This window comes from Mirounga angustirostris, unplaced genomic scaffold (assembly GCF_029215605.1).
Source record: "Mirounga angustirostris isolate CCGP_5_RB_7025 unplaced genomic scaffold, mMirAng1.0.hap1 SCAF_12, whole genome shotgun sequence".
NCBI classification, from domain to species: domain Eukaryota; kingdom Metazoa; phylum Chordata; class Mammalia; order Carnivora; family Phocidae; genus Mirounga; species Mirounga angustirostris.
The window spans coordinates 24840290-24863243 of NW_026991720.1; the positions used below are offsets into that span (position 1 = coordinate 24840290).

Here is a 22954-nt window from a genome sequence, read left to right on the forward strand (position 1 = left end):
TGACTTGGAAAATTTCTCCTCACCCTCTGATTGCCTTGGCACAAGCATCTGAAAATAGAGCTTATTAACTTCTAGGACTTACAATCAGGATTTTTAATGAAAAAAAAACAATCTTTTAAATAAAATGCTGATACTTTTTTTTTTAAGATTTTATTTCTTTATTTGAGAGAGAGAATGAGATAGAGCATGAAAGGGTCAGAGGGAGAAGCAGACTCCCCACCGAGCAGGGAGCCCAATGCGGGACTCGATCCCGGGACTCCAGGATCATGACCTGAGCCGAAGGCAGTCGCTTAACCAACTGAGCCACCCAGGCGCCCCAATGCTGATACTTTTTAATACAATGACTAGTACAACTATATGAATAGATACTAATGCAAAGCCAAATACCCAACATTTAATTTAAAATGCTGGTGTGACTGGATGTGTTACCTATTGCATCTTTATGAAGCTACATAAAGCTAGATTTCTCCTTAGGAAGGACAGTTTTTATTAAATATTTATTAAATATTTATTAAATAAAATTCCATATTTATTAAATAAAAATAAATTTCAGTATACACTTTGATTTTGCCAATGTTTCATATTTATTAAATAAAATATTTATTTATTTATTTTTATTATTTATTTATTTATTTATTTATTATTTATTTATTTATTTTATTAAATAAAAATAAATTTCAGTATACACTTTGATTTTGCCAATGATCTAATTTTTTTTAAAGGTAGAATATCATTAACAGTGTCTTTAAGGATGTGCTCTTACGCATAGTGAATTCCATACTCCAAGCTGTAAGTTAGAAAACAGGTTAGTTATTCAACTCCTTGAATAAATTAAAAGGGAGTCTTCATCTTTCTCCTTTTCCCAATAAATTGATATGAGTCTGTATGACATAATCTATATAGCAGATCTTCTCTAGAAAGTTACTATATAGAAAATGTAAATGGCTGGAGTAGCAGAAAGCAACTCATGCTTTCTACTCCACTAAATGAAATCATTTGAACAAGTCATGATATCAGATAATATCCACATAGTTTAGAGCATTTTTCATATGTTCATATTTCTTTAGGCTTCTTATTCATTATAAATAAGAAGCTGCTTTCTCCTGATGCTTAGTTTTAGTTGTTTATATTTTAAGCCCACTCTATGGGATTTTAACATTTAAAAAAAGAAATTAGCTTCGGAGGAACATTAGCCTGTACACCTGGTCCGGATGTGGGTGCTGATGAAGGGAGCAGCCCCCTAAGAACTGGGAGGTCCCCATCGTCTGTCAGGGCAGTGCAGATAAAAAGCTTGCAGATCCCTTCCATTTCTAACATGGAAGATGACTGGGAGTTTCTTGCTGTTTCTTTCTGTGTTGCCATGTTTGCAGGGCCACAATTATAAACTGATTACAGCTAGCAAAAAAAAAAAAAATGCTTCCATTGTTCTCTCCGCTGAATGGTAATTAGTCTGTTATTGTGTTCATTGCCATTTTTTGTTGTTGCTAGTCTTTTGAATATTATTAGGCTATCTTAGATTTCAGTATGGCTCCTGGGAAGCAGGAAATGCAAACTAAGTGCAATGTATGTAAGATGTTTACAGTGATTATCTTATTGTATGCTCTAAGTCGTACTGTAGAAAAACTAAATATATACTAGAAACAAAACATTTTTGTTTTCCTGTCTGTAGTCATTTGAACCACGTTTGATGCTCTTCTGCTTCTCCCTCTTCCTTGATCATATAGCTAGTTCAGAAAAGGCTGTTTCATAGAATGCCATATGTTGCAAGATTTCGAATATAATCTGGACAATATGAATTCTATTTCTATGTGAAGAACAGCTTATCTTGAAGGCTGCATTTACATTAGCTGAACAGGAAAACTATTGGCGTTTTTTTTTTCTGTCTCTGAGTTGATTTATTTATTTTTTTGTTGTTGTTTTAAATTGACCGAATCAAACTGATTGCTGTCTCACGGACATAATTTGTGAACTCATCTCCTAGACTCTAGGTCTAATTAGTCAAAATGCTTTCTTGGTTTGCTACTAATTGTATGCTTAACTGTTAAGTTATGATAAAGCCCATTTGAAGGGTAAAATAGAATTCATTCTTCATGTCCTTTAATGTAATTGTATCTTATTTTATCATTGCAATAGATGGGGATAAGACAATTTTTCCCCATTCTAGGGCATAGGAAATACTTGAATGTCTCTGAAATAGGGAGAATATGCAGGAAGACACAGTTTTAGTACATTAAGAAATGTTCAAGAGCATTTACAGTTTTGGGAACAGGGAATGAAATATAAAGGATATCTGAAAGAGTTTTTTGAATGATAGAATAAGTATACACTTTTCAGATGGAACAAGGAATGAAATATATGTAAAGGATATCTGAAAGAGTTTTTTGAATGATAGAATAAGTATACACTTTTCAGATGGAACAAGGAATGAAATATATGTAAAGGATATCTGAAAGAGTTGTTTGAATGATAGAGTAAGTATACACTTTTCAGATGGCTTTTGCCCTTTTTGATAGATTTGACCAATGATTCACTGAAGAAAGTAAACAGAGCAAGGGCATTTTCTAATCTGACACTTTCAAATAGAAAGAATTAGTTTGAGATTTCCCCCTCTGTCACTTGCATTTGATTTTCAGCTGACATCACTTGTCTAAGAGAATGAGATTGATTACAAAATAAAAGTTTTCAGGATTTTTCTGAAAATTAGTGAAGCTACTAAAAATATTTCAGTAGGATTTACCTTGATTGAAGAAGTTGCATAATTGGGATATGATGATCTACAAATAAGTAGATGAGAGCAAATATCCAAAAATAGGACTAAAAGATCTACCAAATTATTAAGGCATGCAAGTATTTGACACAGCAAATAAAAGCTAGGGATAATTATGAAGAAGTTAAAAAAGAGCAAAAACACTAAATAGTAAATTAATTAGTAAAGAAGGTGAAATACCACTTGGAAAATTGATCAAAGAGAATAGAAAATTCTCTATCATTTTGTAAATATAACAGGAATAAAAGATCTTTTTTTTCTTTCAAATTTTTATTTAAATTCTAGTTAGTTAACATATAGTGTAATATTGTTTCAGGAGTAGAATTTAGAGATTCATCACTTACATATAACATCCAATACTCATCATAACAAGTGCCCTCCTTAATGCCCATCACCCATTTAACCCATTCACCGCTGACCACCCCTCCAGCAACCCTCAGTTTGTTCTCTATCATTAAGTTTCTCTTACAGTTTGTTTTCCTTTTTTCCCCTTATATGTTCATCTGTTTTGTTTCTTAAATTCCATGTATGAATGAAATCATATGGTATTTGTCTTTCTTTGATTTATTTTGCTTAGTGTAATACTCTCTAGCTTTATCCATGTGTTTACAAATGGCAAGATTTCATTCTTTTCGATGGCTGAGTAAAATTCCATTATACACACACACACACACACACAAATATATATATCCCCCACATCTTCTTTATCCATTTATCAGTTGATGGACATTTGGGCTCTTTCCATGGTTTGGCTATTGTTGATAATTTGGCAGTAAACATTAGGGTGCATGTATCCCCTTGAATCTGTATTTTTATATCCTTTGGATAAATACCTAGTAGTGCAATTGCTGAATCATAGGGTAGTTCTATTTTTACCTTTTTGAAGAACCTCCATACTGTTCTTCAGAGTGGCTGCACCAGTTTGCATTCCCACCAACAGCATAAGAGGGTTACCCTTTCTCTGCATCCTAATATCTGTTGTTTCCTGTGTTAATTTTAGCCATTCTGACAGGTGTGAGGTGGTATCTCATCGTGGTTTTGATTTGTATTTTTCTGATGATGAGTGGTGTTGAGCATCTTTTCATGTGTCTGTTGGCCATCTGTATGTCTTCTTTGAAGGAATAAAAGATCTTGAAAGGCATTTCTTTCAATTAGATTAGGAAGAAAAGACAATAATTGACTTGATATTTTTTTCTGTACTTTTTAAAAAAGATTTTATTTATTTATTTATTTACTTATTTATTTATTTAAGAGAGAGAGTGTGCGTGTGTGTGCACATGCACATAAGTGCGGGGAGGAGCAGAAGGAGAGGGAAAAGCAGATTCCCCACTGAACATAGAGACTGAAGCCACTGGGGCTTGAACCCTGAGATCATGACCTGAGCTGAAGTCAGATGCTTAAACAACTGAGCCACCCAAGTACCCCTACTGTACTTATTTTTTTAGTAGTGAATTTTTACTTTTGAAGAAAGATAGAATTTTTATTAAAACAACACTATGTAGGGGATTTTTTTAAGTTAAATGTGCTTACATGTTTAATTTAAATGACTAGTATCAAATAGAAAAGGAGTACTGTAGAATTTGATGAAAGTTATTATTGCTCCCTCCATTCTTTTTGTTAATGCCTAGAAATCTGAGAAGAGGATCATCATTGGGGTAATTGAAATAAATGGCCACCTAAGTTAGGTGATTGTTTCCTTCCTACAACTGGCTGATGATTTACATTAAAGATGTGAAGACATGTTAAGAAAGTACACTCGGGGTGGTAACACCTTGAATGTTATCAACCATTTAATACCTCTTTGCAAAGCAATTTATCTCGTTGATAACTGGGCACTTGTTGGACAGGGATGAGGAGAAAGGATTGCTATGTATGTATGTATGTATTGATTTATTTAAAGAGAGAGAGCACGCAATCGGCGAGGGGCAGAGGGAGAGAGAGTCTTAAGCAGACTCTGTACTGAGCACGGAGCCCAACGGGGTGCTTGATCTCAGGACCCTGAGATCTGATCTAAGCCAAAACGAAAAGTCAGAAGCTTGACCGACGTACCTACTTAGCCACCCAGGTACCCCCAAAGGATGGCTATTTAAATAGGAAAAATGATCTAGAACTGCAGAAGCGCGACGCACTGGATACTAACTTAGTCTGCCTCTTAATTAGGTTAAACGTAGTCCTAACTATGGGAGCAGGAGGAGCTGATATTGTGAGCAAAGTAGCATTCACAAAATGAAAGGGATACAGCCCTGAAAATCATTCTGTCTGTGAACCTAACTGAGAACAAGAATGAAAAGCAGACATGCAGATCAAAAACCCTGTCAGATTAATCTGACCTTCTAAATTAGACCAATACATCCAGCTGATTGACAAAAAGTCTTTACATGCTAATTATAATAACTTTAGCAAGCTTTTGAGTCTGTGTATTTATTATACGTATTGTTAGGCTATAAGAGTGTGGAATGGAATAATTAGTTTTTATCAAGGGACATAATTGGCTATAGGTTTGTACTTAGAAAGTGGAGGACAAGAGGTTGCCAGAGGAAGTGACCTTTAGGGGTGGGGCCTAACTCTATTCACAACTTTCCATGGCCAAGGAAAAGACCCTTTGCTACAGGAATGACTGTAACAGAAGGTTGGGATAGAGGACACTAACATTTATTGAGATGTTACCATGTGCATGGAAATAAAATGACAAATGAAAATAAATATGGTCCCTGCTCTTGTGGACCATTAATGACATTGTCTTAAAATCAGATAAGGTACAGAGATGATTTTAGAAACCATAAAGAGGAGAATGCCTTCAAAGGTTGTTTTCCTTATGTATTTCATTTTTTTCTTTTTTTAATTTAAATTCAATTAGCCAACGTATAGTACATCATTAGTTTTTGATATAATGTTCAATGATTCATTAGTTGTGTATAACACCCAGTGCTCATCACATCACATGCTCTCCTTATTGTCCATGAGCAACAATTCATTTATTTGAAGAAAGTCAGAATATTCATTAATTCAGTAAGGAGGTGACACTAGAAAAGGGGTACTTGGGTTGAAAGGTATTTTGAAGTCATAGGTATAAAATCTGTAATCCTAAACCACTTGTGTCTATAAAAAGGGACACACACTGTAGTTTCCATTTGATTGACTGCTTATAACAGCACTCGAGTTAGGAGGTCATTTTCCCCTTATTCACTGATAAAGACACTGAGACCAAGAGAGGTTAACTCTTGTGCCGTAGATAACAGAGCTAGTAAATAGAGGGATTTCTATCATAAATTTCATATTTTTCCCACTGTTTCATGTACCTCATAAAGACTGGTACAATAAAAATTCAACATGTGGTAAGTAGGTTGCTGTCCTTGAGTTTAGACACAACGAGATCACGGTTGTATATCATTTAGGATTATATCCAGCTATAATAACAGGGAGGGAAAATAACACTTGTTTCAACAAGACAGAACTTTATTTTTCTGTCTGGAAAAATCCAGAGGAGGCGTCTAGGAATGGTGCCGTGGCTCTGCTTCACTCAGGCCTCAGGGACCTCTGCTTCTAATACTGCCCTGCCGTCTCTAGGGTTTGACTCTAATTCCTCCTGTTGCAGATGAAAGGCAGGACTCCAATTACCACCTTTGCTTCTTACGTAGCAGGATGGAAGAAAGGATGAAAACGATAGAGACAAAGTGCACATGTCCATGTCTTTTAGGAAAGGTTCCTGCAAGTTGCCACCTTACACGTTTGTTTACAATCCTATTGGCAGCTATATTTAGATACAAAGGAGGTTGGAAAATGAGGTCTATTCTGGTCAGCCAAGTTGCCTGCTAAAAATCATGAGTTCTAATACTACAGAAAAAGTGGTGAATTAATACTGAGGTACCACCAATGGTCTCTGCCCAGAGAGCCTTGATGTGTGGTTGGGCTAGAAGACAAATAGAAGTCAAGATGTGAATGGCAATGAGAGAGTAGAAGCATAAGTGCTCTTCCAAGAAGGTGGGCTCTGAAAGGGAGGGTGCTTTACCAAAATGACTCCCATACTCGACTCCGTTTCATTCCAAAATGCATTTGATTGAAAGACGATCAGAAAACTCACATATTAAAAACTGCCACTTATACAGAAGATGAACACACAGGACTGTCATAGAAAGTCAAAGACCAGAGGTTTACCGGGTTTACTTAGAGGTTTACTTAGAGCAGTCCTGTTAAACGAGACAGGTCCATCTAAGGGCCTGACAACAGGTTTATATCTTAATCTAAATTCATTATGTTGTATCTGGGCACCTTTTTTATTGTTTAGACCTGACTTGTAATGGAAAAAGCAAGACAGTTTGAATAAGACTAGGAAGCAAGATACAGTGTGGAGGCTTGGCTTTACAGCTTACTATGTTTGGGACAATGGTCAGGCTGTTTAACCAGAGACTCAGTTTTCTTATGTAAAAAAAAAAAAAAAAAATTAAAGTAAAAATAATGAGAATACTATAACTTGCCTCATTGAGTGATTGTAAGAATTCTGTAAAAACATATCCAGTTTGTCTAGCATGGTGGTTGGCTCATAATAAATCCAATAAATGTTAGGTCTCTTCCTCTCAGCTTCTAAAAAGAAGGCTGTTTATGAACATTTGTACACTTGAGCCATTATGTCTAAATGTTTCCTTTATCACAGCTCCCTGTTTCTATCCAAGTCCTTGATGGTAGTAACATAATTTGGGGAGTAAAAATAAACCACTGAGAACAGAATCCAAAAAGCAGATTTGTTAGAACTAAATTTAAAGTGCATCTCAGGCTATGATTTTCACTTTGGTTCTAAATATATCAAATTTCTATTTATAATTTTTCTCACAAAATGTGTTTTGATATTCAGAGCATGCGAGAAAAGTTTAAAGATGAAAATATTTTCAATTCTTTTTTGCATTTGCATGCATTGAAAGTTTAAAGATGAAAATATTTAAAAAAAATTGTTTTTTGGCATTTGCATACAGGGGTAATAATGAGAGATCCCAATAGGTCATGTTCCATCTCTCAAGGTGAAACCAGGGCTTGTTGCCAGAGAGACCCTTGGTGGTTAATTTGCTCCTCACAGGGCCAGAATTCCACTTTTGTCCTGGAAAGTTTTCTAGGTCTAGAGAGGACTCACACTAAATCATGAGTTATAATTTAGTTTATATGTAATGTTGAAGGACATCACAGTTTATATTAGTTAGATTTAAAAAAAAAAAAGACATGTCAAATAGATCTATTCCTTTTCCATTGTAAGGTAAGTTCCTAGTCAAAAGCTACAATTTTTGATCTGAGGCAACAGTGTTAAGTTCCTGCTTAATGAATACTGATGTTCTGTTGTTTTGGGAGTGATGAAATACAGCCACAGGTTCCCGATTTATGAGAGGTTTGAAATGAGCACTTACCTCATCTTGGATCTGTTGTTTTAACACTGTCTAATGCGGTTAGTCTCAGATGGTCTGTTTCCTCTGTTATGGAAATTATCCTACCAGTCCATGTGAAGAGAAGCAAGAAGCAAAACACCCTTACTGACCCTACCTTTTATGTACATTTATTTGAACATAAAAATAGAAGGCATAGCTTTGGTTTATTTGAAAAAAGTTTCCCAGTTGTACTTCATTATATCCCATATAGTTTCCTGGAGTGGCACCTCATAAAATATTAAAGAAAAGGGATGGTGGCTTTATGCACAGCTAATTGGAATTATCTTATTGATGTGTCCTTCTTTGAAATGAAACTCAGTTCGAATTGGTTTAACAAACATTGATATTAACCTAAGACAGATTTGGGCACCATGCTAGGCCCAGTGGGTCCTCAGAGGAGGCAGATCTAAGCCCATGCCCTTCATGAAGTTTCAGATTATCGAGAGAGAAAATAATATTGAGAAAGAAGTTGCAAATCAAAAATGATGACTGAAAGATGAATCCTGGTGATTCATTAAATGCAGTCTGCAGGCTCTGTGTTTACTGATTCCTAGTGAGGACTTGGAATGAGTGGATGGTCTGCATCCATGAAGATGTCTGACAGAAGCAGAGGCTGATTGAATTAATTGGAAGGCAACAAGAGAGGTCATCTTGTCTGGTCCCTGTCCCTATGAAGGATGGCACAGAAACTCTCCCAGACAGATTGTGACCTGCTTTAATCAGCCACCAGCATTATACCCACGCCTGTGCTGTGACCCTTAAAATTGGGAAGAAAAGTGAAAGACCCAGTCAGTCACCCAGAGGATTGACCACACTGCACAAAAGCAATGATTATTTTCCTCTTTCATCTGGGTGTTCCAGTAAATGTTCATTTAAAGGAATGCATCTTGTATGTCCAGTACTTCTGGTTTTCTGTTTTAAATTTAAATTCCTTTTATAACTTACACTTAAGTTATAATAAAGCCCTTTGCTTTTCTATTTTTGAGCAATGTTATTGGTTTCTATGGATACTCCTTTTATGTTGGCATGAGAGAACCTTACCATAACTCACAACTTCTTGCTATTCACTTTTTCTCAGAGTTGATTTAATTAATTCCTTTCAAGGCTTTTAATTCCTCAAGTTTTACTCATCCTCAATGGAACTTAATTACAAAGGGAGAGAAGGTGCAGCTGAAGAAAGACAATGTGATATAAAGGGAGGAATCGTGGAATTAGGTGGTAGGGTTTTGTTCCTAGCTCTGCCTCTTCCTGATATGTTGGACCTGGAAGAACCCCTCATAGTTCCTCAACCTCAGTTTTGCCATTTGTAAAATAAGAAGATTGGATGAGGTCAGTGAGTTTCAAACTCTTTTTGATTGTACTCCTGATTAGTCATTTATTGTATACGGCAACCCAGTGCTCACATGCCTTCCAACTGAAATGGAAGTTTCAAGAAACAGTACTGATTCCCGTTTTATTTTTTAAAATGCTGTTTTTAATGATTTAAATGATTTTAAATCATGTTTACAGTGATTTAAAAAACGCTAATAGGACGTGTCATAAATTTAAAAAATAGCAGATAGAATCACTTTTAAGGTTGTTTTAGTGTGAGCATTCCTATTTTATTAATTGCAAGCTTTGGGGTCTCATTATATGTGTTCTTGTAGTGACATTACTCCATTGTTGACAAAATCTTAAGAAGAGTGAGAAAGAAAGAAAAAAAAAAAAGAAGAGTGAGAAAGTAGGGGAGTAGGAAGGTGGGACTAGAGAGAGTAGAAAGGGGGAAAGTTTTGTTTTCCTATGTGTGTGTTTAATGCAGACTGTCTTATTTACTGTTCAGCTTTTTGTTCCAAAGAGAATATCTGAGACAATATGATTAATGACTTGCAAGAAGAATGACTGAAGTCAGTTGCTGAATAGTAACATAGTCTTAGAAACAATTCCTGTCCCATCTCTTTCCCCAGTTCCTGGGGAGTTTGTGAGTAATAATAAAAATAATGAACTCCAGGGGTGGAACCCTGACCTGGACTTAGAAAAGCCACAAATCAGACAGGGTACATTCCTATAGTACCAAGGGAGCAGACAGAATTTTCAGGTGCAGGCTACTGGGGTTTCCCTGGCCTGTCTTAACAGGAACAAATACACCATGTTCATCGCCCCTTAGGCAAATATGTGACTATCTGGTGGGACAACATATTTCTGGCCTAGATAGCATCCATTGTTGGTCTCACTGAGCAGCAGGGTCTGCCCAGATACATAAGCCAGGAACCTGGAAGTCACTCTTGGTGATGCCCTTTGCTTCAGCTCCGTACAAACCCTGATAATTACGTCTCCTAATGTCTCAAATGAGTTTACATTTCTCTGTCTTCATCAACACCTTAGCCCATGCCACCATTTGTCCTTGTTTAGATTATGAAATAACCTCCCAAGCAGCTCACCCCATCCACTCTTTCCCCCTTCCTGTCTGTTCTTCTGACCCACTGCTCTTTTTGAACTGGAAACCCAATTATTTCACCTTTCAGTGGCCTCCTTCTGCACGTAGGAAGAAGAAAGATTGATGCCAGGTAACCTGCAAAATCCCTTAATCTGCCCCCCTTGCCTCTTGGGCCTCATCTCTGCCACACTCCTGCCCAGCTCCAGCTTCCTGGGTGTGATTTCAGCCCTTCCTACTTTTCCACTCTTTCTATCACTAGAGGAAGTGTCACTGTCACTCAGCCTCTTGTGTTCCCCCTACTTCCCTTTCTCCCCTAATTCACTCCTGTTTATCCTTTAGATCTTAGCCCATCACCCCATGAGTTTTAGTTTACCACTGTATCCAGCCCAGTGCTTAATATATCACACAAGCTGACTGAATGATGATGATAAAGATGATAATAACAACATCCCTTTATATAGTACTACTTACTGTTTCCAACACACTCTTCAGGCTGCCTTATACACATTAACTCAATTATGACAACATTCTGTGGGAGAGTTACTTATTATTCCCACTTTACAGATAGGGAAACTGATGCATAAGAGACTAAGGGACTTAAAGTCCCATAACTAGTAAATGGTTATGTGAATTTAAACCCAAGCAGATTAGCTGCAGGGTGGTTTCTAATCATTGAACTAAATTACCTCTTTCATGTTTATTGGATGAGTATATGAATATATATCCTGGGTTCATATTGGGATTTCTTTTGTTTGTATATTTGGAAAAGTGTTGCACATTATAGAGGCTTACGTATTTTATAGCCCCGCATAACAAATAATGGAGTCCATTTATTCACTATATAATATGCTTGATGCTGTGCATTATCTCACTTAATTCTCACAACAACCATGCAACATAGGTATAAAATCCCATTTTATGAGTAAAGAATAGGAGACTCAGGAAGGATCTCAAGTCTTGATCTGTCTGATCTCAGAACCCATGCTTTTTTGCATTTTTCTGGGTTTTTTTTGTTTTTTTGTGTGTGTTTTTTTTTTTTTTTTTTTTTTACAAGAGATGGGACTTAACCTGGACCTTCTCTGTTACATACAGTTTAAGGGGAGAAGAAAATGTTGAGTACTAAGAATGAATTGAGGGGTGCCTCGGTGGCTCAGTCAGTTAAGCGTCTGACTCTTGGTTTCTGCTCATGTCATGATCTCAGGGTGGGGAGATCCAGCCCTGCTTTGGGCTCAGGCTTTTGGAGCGTGCACACGTGGAGTCTGTTTGAGATCCTTTCCCCTCCCCTTCCTTTCCCCTCCCACTGCTCACACTCATGCATGCACACACGTGTGTGCTCTCTCTCTAAAATAAATAAAAATCTTTTTAAAAAAAGAATGAATTGAAAATTTATTAATTATACCACGATTAACCAGTTAAAAATAAAATGAAAAAAATTCTGTTTCATAAAGCTAGAAAACACAAAATATCGAGGCATTACTTAAAGAGATACATGAGTGACATATCTTTACTGAGGATTCCAAAAGAAGATCTGAATAAATGGAGATCCTATGTTTCCAAATGGGACACTTAATATTGCAGCTATTTCAAGTCTTCTGCAACTAATTTTAAAAATCAATACAATTCAAATAAAGCTGCAATTTTTGGAACTAGCTTAAATAATTCTGAAGTTTATTTGGGAGAACTATCAAGAATTTAAAAACGAACAAGAGTATTGATAGAACTTGCGTGAACAGATGGTAACAACTTATAAAATTACAATAATTGTCCAGGTAGTATTGACATATTAAGAATCAAGTGGGCTAGAGCATAAACTCCAGCTATATAACCAAGAACATATAAGAGTTTGATGTCTGTTAAAAGTGACTTTATATAAATTAATGGGGAAAAGAATACTAGTTCAATAAATAGTGTGGAAGAATTGGTTCATAATTTGATAAACAAAGTTAGATTCCCTACCTTGCATCAAATATCATGTTGAGTATTGGGAAATAGTTAAATGCAAAAACCTGAATCCATTGGATGAACTAGAATGCAAGTATAAAAACTATGCTTTCCTACAATATAGGGAAATTTTCACTATAGGTAAAGTGAATATAGCAGATTAAAAAATATACACAGAATCTTCTTAATTTTTAAAACTAAGGGGGGAAAATAGAGAAATCCTATAAGGCAATAGATCAATATGTAAATGGTGGTTAATGTGGTGGACTAATAGGTATTCTTTATTTTCTTCATTACAATTTTTTTCTCACATTTCTACTAATACTGATTAGCTTTTGTAATTAGAAAAAAATAAAAAATATTTTTTTAAAGGCAAGTCCGAAGCCACATTATAAGGTCTGCAATGACTATATAACACATCTTGGGGTGGGAGGGGGCATTAGAAGTCCTATCTGCTAACGGGGATTTATGGGGGGAAAATTTGATTCTTCTAAGGGGGAGCTTTAATGTGCTTTAAAGAGAGAAACTCTACTATTAACTGTTGAGTTAACTCTATCAGTACTCTTACACACTGTTTTGAATCAAAATTTGTTTCTGATGTGCATGATCTAAGATAACCATGTAGAGAAATGTAACTGTCTGAATTTAATAAAATGCCTTTTCTTTGGGGACTTAGGGATATATCTATGAAATAATTTCCTCTTCTGAGCATCTTTTTTTTTTTTTAAACTGGTTATTTTGTCTGAAGATACACTCTTAATCTTACTTGCCTCTTACCTTAGGTTTTTCAGTATTTTAAAAGCCCTAGGGCATTACATGGAAAATTTAACACCTGAAGGGGACACCTGGCACCTGCCTGAAGCACTTTCCATTTCCTGCCAGGCACACAAAGGAGAGAAGTCTTTGTGGGCTGATGTAGCACTCTTCAGGGGTTGATTTACAAGTGTCTCCGTTGTGTCCTTAGGCAGCTAAGGGCCTTCAGTTCTTGGGACTACATTTAAATTACAGAAGAAATAGAGAGCAGGTGATTTTCAGCAGAGGGCTCTTATCTTCTCATTTTCTCTGCCCTTTGTAAATAGATAAGGCAGAGGCTCAGATTAGTTCATTAGTCCAATACATCTGTTTATACAGGTCCTTGACAAAGCCTAGTGCAGAATCTACAAAGCAGAACCTTAGGTGTGGAATTCTCTTTTGAGCTTGATGTTAAACTTTCTTAGAGAAATCTTAGACACATACCCACATATACGCTCTTACCTTCTTACCTTGATTTTTATAAATATTAATTTATAAGTTTTATTAGCTTCGGTTTTTGCCACAAATATCTAATCATCTTGCTTATGAATTTCAGCCACATTATGCCAATTTTATCTCAGGTGTATGACTGAAATTCACAAGCAAGGTGAGTTTTTTGTACGTCAGAAAAATGCTTACAATGTTATAGGAGTGTATTTCCCCTTTTTTGTATATTTTAATATAAATATTGTCATCTGTTAATATGTATTAGTATTTCTGTAAAAAGTATATATTATTTTATAATATTCTTTAGTTCCTGCTCACTACTCTTTAAAGGTTCACACACACACACACACACAATCTCTAACTACTACTTAACATAAAAGACAAATCAGTTGTGGGTCTAATGGCTAAAAGTTAAAGAGGAGTTCAGAGAAGTGAAAGGAAAGCCTGATTTGGAAAAAACACAATTTCACAGAGGGGGAGGCAGTGTAATAATAAATGGCCAAGGTTTTGAGACTTGACTACCATTTACTGCCATAACTGTGTGATCTTGGGTAAATTATTCAAATGTTGAGCCTTAGTTCCTTTATCTATTAAAAAAAGGGGGAGTAATAATAATTTAGGACTAAAGAGATGCTTCTCATGAAGGGTCCTGCCCTTATTTGTGTCCTTTTACTTCTCTGATCTTATTTTCCATAATTGATTTCTTTAACCATTGGATCAAAATAAAAAGAAAATTGAACTTTTCTCCTTCACAAGGAACTAGATTTGAAATAGCTCAAATCTAAGAGTCATGAAAATGCAGTGACTCAGTTAACCAGACTGACAATATAGGAAGAAAAATCCAGGCTGACAGTTGGTACTTTTTGTTAGTGTAGAATTTCTAGTTCTCAATGGTAATCCAGTTACTGGATAATCCAAACCGTTCTGGATAATTTTTAGTGGTTTATGTTCACTCATACCCTTATGCAATCTTCCAGTGATCTTAGCAAGTGTAAGGAGGAAACAGAAATAAGAGAACATGCCCTAGCATCTAGAAATTTAGAACCGAAGGGACCCTGACTGATCATCTTATTCAATCGTCTAATTTCTGAGAAGTAAACAAATGCCAGAAAGCTCATGACTTGACCAAGGACACAAAATCAGTTGGTCACTCTGTTAGAACTAGAATGCAAGTCTGACTTCTCAGGCCATTGGTCCTTTTTTTTTTTTTTTTTTTAAGATTTTATTTATTTGAGAGAGAGAGAGAGCACATACAAGCACGAGCAGGGGGAGGAGGAGAGGGAGAGAGAGAAGCAGACTCCCCACTGAGCAGGGAGCCTGATGCGGGACTCGATCTCAGGACTCTGGGATCATGACCTGAACCAAGGAAAAAGGCTTAACCCACAACTGAGCCACCCATGTGCCCCTCAGGCCATTGGTCTTATGACAGCACTGTAAATGGTACTTTACTCCCAACTGGCTTAAATTATTGCAGTGTTATAAATAAATGATCAGCTATATTACTATTATATGATTACTCTAAACATTTAGACTTTGCTCTTTAAACAATTCAACAAATTTATATAAAGTCTATATACTATGTTAGAGGATATAATAAATACTACAGAATCTTATAAATCAGCTCTTTTAACTGAGGTCTTCCTTGATGCAGTTGGGAGAGCCAGAGCCGTCAGAAACAAAACCGTCTCGTTAACCTGATTTTCCAAATTCTGTTAACACTGTTTGTTCTGTTACCTCGCTTCACAACCCCTGAGTTGTTGATTGCCTTCAACCCTTACTCCCATATTTAATCAGGGTACCAAATACTGTCAGTTTGACATCTGAAATATATTTTCTGTCATTCTTTTTTTTCCCCACTCTTTCGACCCGTATCTGCCCTCCCTCCCAGCTTGTATCTCTACCCTCAAACTACGTTTCCTTCAATTTAATTTACCCATATTCCCAGAAATATTTTAAATATCAGTCATGGCTCTGTGTTTCCAACTGAACAATACTCAGTATTTAAGCATAGCATTTAAGATACTCTATGATCTGATCTGGGCTGCTATATTAAAAAATTAAATATCAGTGCTCCCGCCTAACTTGATTTGACATCTTACGTGAAGTTTGTAGGCTGAGCAGGAGGTATCCAGGAAGAAGTGAAGAGTTACAGAATGAACATCTGGGGGAAGTCTTGCGGTGGGAAATCTCATGTTCTATTCAAGGACCTAAAAGTGGGGGGGTGGTGGTACAAGCAGATGATGCTGAAGAGATGGGGTATCCCATCACAGAGCTCGCTGGGGGCAACTTTCCCGGTCCACGGCCCAGGCCGCTTGCCTTGGGTTGTGTTAGTTGAGACCTGAATCCAGGTCTGCCCCACTGGTCGCTCCTCTTTCTCCTGTAGCCGCTGCCTCCCTCAGTCAGTCTGTCTTTCTGCCTTACACAGGGCCCACCTTCTCATCTCTCTGCAGTTTGCAAGGGAGCTGCACAACGCTTCATTCGCATATCCCGGCGCTTAGGAGATATTCCTGTATAATTGAATATGCTTCTGTTTCTTTCCCATCCTTCCCCTGTTGTATCCTTGAAGCCAAATCAGTTTAAATTCAGTAAAAGGTGACAGGTTTGCTGACTTGATAACGATTCCTTTTCAGAGTGCAGTGTGATTCTTCCTGGTTCTCACGGATTGTCACTGGCGTGGTTCACTGATTTCAGTCACCCACTGTGCAGTTTTTGCATACATGTGAGGCACTGGGAGAGCTCCTTGTAGGACATGACAGTGTTTTCTTTGGTGCATCAAGTAGCGAGGCACGGAGTTGTTGTGGAATTCAGAATGACTCTTCAGTCCCGTCCTATCAGCATAAATGTGTTCCTAGCAGTTCACGGATTCTCTTCTTTCCTCCTAGCATCCTCTCCACGCTAACTGCAAGAAAACAATTTAATCATTTAAAATAGTTGCTACATTCTTATGAAAAAGGCAGGGAGAAACTAAATAAATACTTTTTAACCTACAAATTTAGAATGCGGGATTCTTTCTACTACATTCTAGGACTGTATTAAAAAATCAACCCATTGGAGGGGCGCCTGGGTGGCTCAGTCGTTAAGCATCTGCCTTCGGCTCAGGTCATGATCCGAGGGTCCTGGGATCGAGCCCCGCATCGGGCTCCCTGCTCGGCGGGAGGCCTGCTTCTCCCTCTCCCACTCCCCTTGCTTGTGTTCCCTCTCTCGCTGTCTCTCTCTCTGTCAAATAAATAAATAAAATCTTAAAAAAAAAAAATCAACCCATTGGATATGTGGTTTCTCGGGAATAAACAACTGATAGGATTTCCTTTCTTCCTCCTCCTCCTCCTCTTCTTTTCCTCCTCCTCCTCCTCCTTCTTCATGGAATTGATCAGTTTATTGGATCATCATTACATTAACATACTTTCAGGAAAAGGAAAATAACCTCGAATCTCAGTCTATAAAACTAAACTATGCCCTGAGAAATCAGAAATTCTTAGAAAGCAAAGCTCAACAACTATCTGTCAGTCAAAGAACTTAAAATTCATGTCAGGCTTATCTTAGGAACTCGCACTATAATGTATACGGCACTTTGCAAACTTGAGCTGATTTGCCTTTTGAAAACCAAGATGATACACCGTGATGTTTGAAAGACCTTAACTGAGGCACATGTGATATTGCTTGGACCAATAAGAATTTACTTTGTTGTCCAGGAACATGAGATACAGTCAAAAGTTTTAGGTTTCGTTAATGAAAACATAAAACAATCTTGCTATAAAATTTACGAGGCTGACTTCATCTCCCACCGTGCAAATGCTTTGCTATATGCTGTTAGTTTTAAGCTATCCAATAAAACCCATCACAACTTTACAGTCAGTGTTTTAAATGGAGGGCTGACATATAGCCTTTGACAATATTTAGCACTTTATAGCAATACGTTAACGCTAACTTTAGAAACTATAGCATAATGAAATTTTACAGCCAATTAAGTTGATGAGTCACTGTCAGCTTCTTAAATTCCTCTTTTAGATGAATAAGACAAGCAACTATAGGAAGTGAGGAGCGAACTCTAGCTCTTGTAAAATCTTAAGTGTCCTCATGAAGTTAAAATGTTAGGGAATAGGAAAATACATCTAAACAGCCTGGAAAGAAATAAAATGATTTCTTGTTAAATTTCAAAATGGTAATAATGTTCGGTCTTTTAGTTTGTCACCATGTACTTCTATCAATTCATGGGAAGAGTCATATAATGTCCATTGACTTGTGTGACGACTGTCACTAAACAGCCTTCTGAACTTTTACTTAAAAAAGAAAAGGGCAAAGTTGGAATATTTAATCTCTGCTCATATTATTAGGAGTTTATAACTAGTTAAGGAAATAAATAGTTTGACAAGTGCAAATTTAAATATGTCCCTTTAATAAGATGTGTGGTATTTGAGAATTATAAATCTATTAGGTGTAAAATTGAAATTGTTTTAGGAAAAATCAAGAAAGAATATGTCTATTAAGGGTGCCTGGGTGGCTCAGTTGGTTAAATGTCCCAGTTTGATTTAGGCTCAGGTCATGATCTCAGGGTCATGAGATCAAGGCCTGCCTTGGACTCATACTTTGTGTAGAGTCTGCTTGAGATTCTCTCTCTCTCCCTCTCCCCTGTCCCTCCTCCCACTCTCTCTCTCAAATAAATAAATAAATCTTTTAAAAAAAAGAATATATCTATTAAATTAGGGCATCTCCATTAAAATTTATCTGGAAAGTATTATATATAACTTTATCCCAGTTATTGAATGTTAAGAAGTATCTTTATAGATTGATAGTGAGGTTGCAGTAGCATTAAAATAAAATCATATTATGTTAAATCCAGAACATTTTAGGATAAATTCAAAAATATAAAACATTCACACACATCTAGCTCTTACATATATTCCATGGACTGTGAAAATTTTCCAAATTCCTTAATGTCCTCATGGTCATTACTGTCTTTGAATCAATTAGGCTTGGGCATTTTCTGCCATTTCTATGCCTGCTATTCATATTCCACCCAGTGGTAATGGAGACAAAGACATTCTCTTTTCTTTAAAGTACAAAAAAGGGGGGAACCTGCGTGTTTCAGTCTGTTAAGCGTCTGACTCTTGATTTTGGCTCAGGTCATGATCTCGGTTGTGAGATTAAGCCCTGCTTTAGGCTCCTCACTCAGTGGGGAGTCTGTTTGAGATTCTCTCTCTCCCTCTGCCCCTCCCCCCTTCTCTCGCCAAAATAAATAAATAAGTCTTTAAAAAAATGTGTGTCCTCTTGATTATTAGAGAGGAGCCACACATACACAAAAATAAAGTACACAAAAGAGAGCAAAATCAGAAAAACAAGCAATAATATTTGCAGGAGTGGGGGTGGGTAGGGAGGGGGTGGTGTGTGTGTGTGTGTGTAGCCGAGGGATTTACAGAGCAACAATACAAACAACATAACCTGGAATGTTAGTGTGACAGACAATATTTGTGTCCCTTTCAAATTTATATGTTGAAACTCTACCCCCTAATATGATTGTATTAGGATGTGGGCCTTTGGGAGGTAATTAGGATTAGATGAAGTTTTGAAGATAGAGCACTATCCCTCATGAATGGGATTAGTGTCCTTAAAAGCAGTCACCGGAAGTCTCCTATCTTCCATGTAAGGATATAATAAGAAAACGACTGCCTGCAACCCAAAAGACATCCTTCACCAGGACCTAACCATGCTGTTACCCTGAGTCTGGACTTCTAGCCTCAAGAACTATGAGAAGCAAATTCCATTGTTTGCAAGCCACCCAGTCTTTGGTATTTTGTTATAGCAGCTCAAACTAAGACAGTTAGGTATCTTGTCTGTGTTTCAAAATTACCGATTTGTCATGTCCCCAAATTGGGAGATGCTGATTCAGTAAAGCTGGAGTGGCCCTCAGGAGTCTGTACTTAAGAAGATAATCAAGAATGAAACAACTGTTCTGGGATTTATAGTCTTCATTTTCAGTTATCAAATTTAGTGATACAATATAAATGAAACCGGGATCTTCTCTTGGATCTAAGGACCTACCCTCAAAGTAGTTATTTCAGTCTCGTATCAAGTTTACTCATCATTTGCCTCTTTTTTCATAGGCAATCATGCTGGTCTGCCCAGAACTATCTACATTTTGGTCCTATATTCTGAGAAACCCTTCAATCCTGGACTAACTAGAGTGGTTGGTCACCAGATAAAATCTTTAAAGAAACAACTGCATCTTTTTGGTTGCCATGACCATTCTTCAGTATTTATTTATGAATTGTCTACTTTGTGGTGAAAACTATGGGAGAGAAATTTTTGGCAGAAGCTGAAAGGGCTGTTTTCACAAGGTCACTTAATCACGTTCTGGACATAGCAGAGCTGTTCTAAGACCTAGGAGGCAAAGTGCTACACAAAGATAGGGAGAAGACAGTGCTCCCCTATCTGCATGGATGTTAGCTTAGATCATACAGCTATTGCAAATTGAAGGAATCAATATATCTTTTGGCACCTTGAAAGTACTCTTTGTAAGAACTGATCTTCCCTCTCTGTGCTCTCAAACCTGTAAGACCCTCAACTGGAGGTTTTAGGGAAATGATGTAATTCTCTATAATAATAGCCTGGTTTTAGCTCTATTGAGTTTGACATGGAAGCAGACTATAGGAATATGATAAGCAATTGGAAATGTGGGCTGGCAGTTAGGTGACAGAAAAGTCCTAGAAAACTAATTTATCGGACTGCTAGATTTAATGAATTAAATTGATTACTATAGAAATAGAAAATTGATGGAGATCTAAGCACAGCATGGTGACTATGTTTAACAATACTGTATTGTTACTTGAAAGTTGCTAACAGTAAACCTTAAATGTTACCACCACAAGGAAAAAAAAAAAGGTTACTATGGGAGGTAATGAATGTGTTAACTAACCTTATTGTGGAAATCATTTCATAATATATACATATATAAAATCATCATGTAGTATACCTTAAACTTACACAATGTTATATGCCAATTTTATCTCTGTAAAGCTGGAAAAGATTTAAAAATAAAATAAAATAGAAATTTGAGTTCAAGGGGGACCTGGGTGGCTCAGTCAGTTGAGTGTCCGACTCTTGATTTCGGCTCAGGTCATGATCTCAGGGTCCTGAGATCGAGCCCCACATCAGTCTCTGAGCTCAGCGCAGAGTCTGCTTGTCCCTCTTCCTCTGCACCATCCCCTGCTCTCTGTCTCTCAAATAAATAAATAAATAAATAAATAAATAAATAAATAAATAAGTAAAATATTAAAAAAAAAAAGAAAAGAAAAAGAAAATGGAGTTCAAGAAGAAAATAGGTTGAATGATTCTTCTGAAGATAGCTGGTTCACTTAAGGAAACACTGTCCTTTAATATTTACAGAAAGGGCTCCCAAGTAAAGCACATTCAGAATGAGAATAGGTTTGGAGGGGGGGAAAAAAAGACCTTACTCTGAGGCACTAATTAAATGATACTCCTGGAACTGAAGTAGATGAAAAGAATGAAATCACACATTTTACTTATAAGATCAAGTCACTTCCAAAATGTTATGTGATTACTAGAATGCACAACGTAATCAGACTCAGTATGGTGGAAATAAAGATAACGGAAGTATAGGGTTTTATTTAGTTTATTTCTTTTTGTTGCTAACAGAATAGTTTCTGCTCTTTCCAAATAAAAAAATTCAATACCCAGTTTAGAAGCCTGACTCAGTAAGTATAGGATTAAAATAATTGGGAGTAAAGTCAAATAGTTTTGTCTCGTCAAGTGTGCCTCACATGTGGAAATCTTGGCCCTAATGCCATCTTTTGGTGAAATCTAACACCAGTTGATGGTTTTCTTTCTTTCTTTTGCAGGGCTGGAGCGAATTGCAAGGGACTCAGCTTATGAACAGGAAGGAAAGGTCCAGTTTGTAATTGATGCAGTGTATTCCATGGCTTATGCTCTGCACAATATGCACAAAGACCTCTGCCCTGGATACATCGGCCTCTGCCCACGAATGAGTGCTCTTGATGGCAAAGAGCTCCTTGGTTATATTCGGGCTGTAAATTTTAATGGTAAGTTACAACTTCTTTTGGGTCATAAAATACTTTAAAAGTGAAGGTGTTTGTCCCTCCCCACTCCCATATATAGAAGATACTCAGGGGCACCTGGGTGGCTCAGTTGGTTAAGCGACTGCCTTCGGCTCAGGTCGTGATCCTGGGGTCCTGGGATTGAGCCCCGCATCAGGCTCCCTGCTCTGCGGGGAGCTTGCTTCTCCCTCTCCCACTCCCCCTGCTTGTGTTCCCTCTCTCGCTGTGTCTCTCTCTGTCAAATAAATAAAATAAAAAATCTTAAAAAAAAAAAAAAAAAGAAGATACTCAGACAGAGTGGGAAGCACAGGATTAGAAGCAGTTCCCCTTTTAATCAGAAGTGTGAGTTTTTCCACCTGCATTTAAATCGCAAACATATTTTTTGTGCTCCTGAAAGAAGCATTAATCTGCTCCTGAAAGAAGCAGAAGTTAAAAATAAACCTCTATCAATCAAAATATTCTACTTAAATATCACTATTTCAGAAATAACTTAGGAGGCTCATTTGGAAGTATTGACAACAGATTAGATTTCTTTGAAAATGTTTTGTTTGTGCCATTCTTAGAGAAGGAATTGTAGAGATTTTGTTTTAAAACTGATTTTCAGCTTTTTAAACGGTAAGTTGACTTGAGGAAGGTACATGATCTGGAGTTGCTACATATTTACCTTCTAAGAGTGCTGGGTTAGGTTTCTGTATCCTCTCTTTCCTTATATCACTTTCAGTGATTTGGTCCCTGTAAAGCAATGGGCTGCATCCTGTAAGCTAGAACTACTACATCAGATGCAGTGTAGGTGTGGGATTTGCCTCCTGCAGAAGCAGAGATTCTGCTTTCTGTTGAGTGTCAGAGAAACGGATACAAAATATGCCGGACCCATAATATTTGGCTGAGAATAGCCAATTGCCTGTCTGAAGCAATGGAATTATTGAATGTTGCTACTCTTTCATGAAAGTTGTAATGGTTTCTGCCCATGATTTTGGCAATTATTTTCAAATGAAATGATAGAATGCTCCGAGCTGTCTAATTCTTTCTGTTTGGCTGTAATCCACACAATGGACATGCCTCCGAGCCACGCACAGCCCTGCACTGTCCATCATAATACACTCCAATGACCTCAGCT

General features: G+C 37.0%; 1 protein-coding gene across 2 annotated transcripts in view; it reads left to right on the forward strand.

Annotated features, from left to right (window-relative positions):
* The window catches only part of GRM8 (glutamate metabotropic receptor 8), a 724302-nt gene that overhangs the window by 438924 nt on the left and 262424 nt on the right, over positions 1-22954 (forward strand). For both annotated transcript variants that reach the window (XM_064575601.1, XM_064575602.1), the window contains one exon: positions 21622-21822. In XM_064575601.1, coding sequence (XP_064431671.1) covers positions 21622-21822 — 201 coding nt within the window. The remainder of the gene's footprint in view (positions 1-21621; positions 21823-22954) is intronic.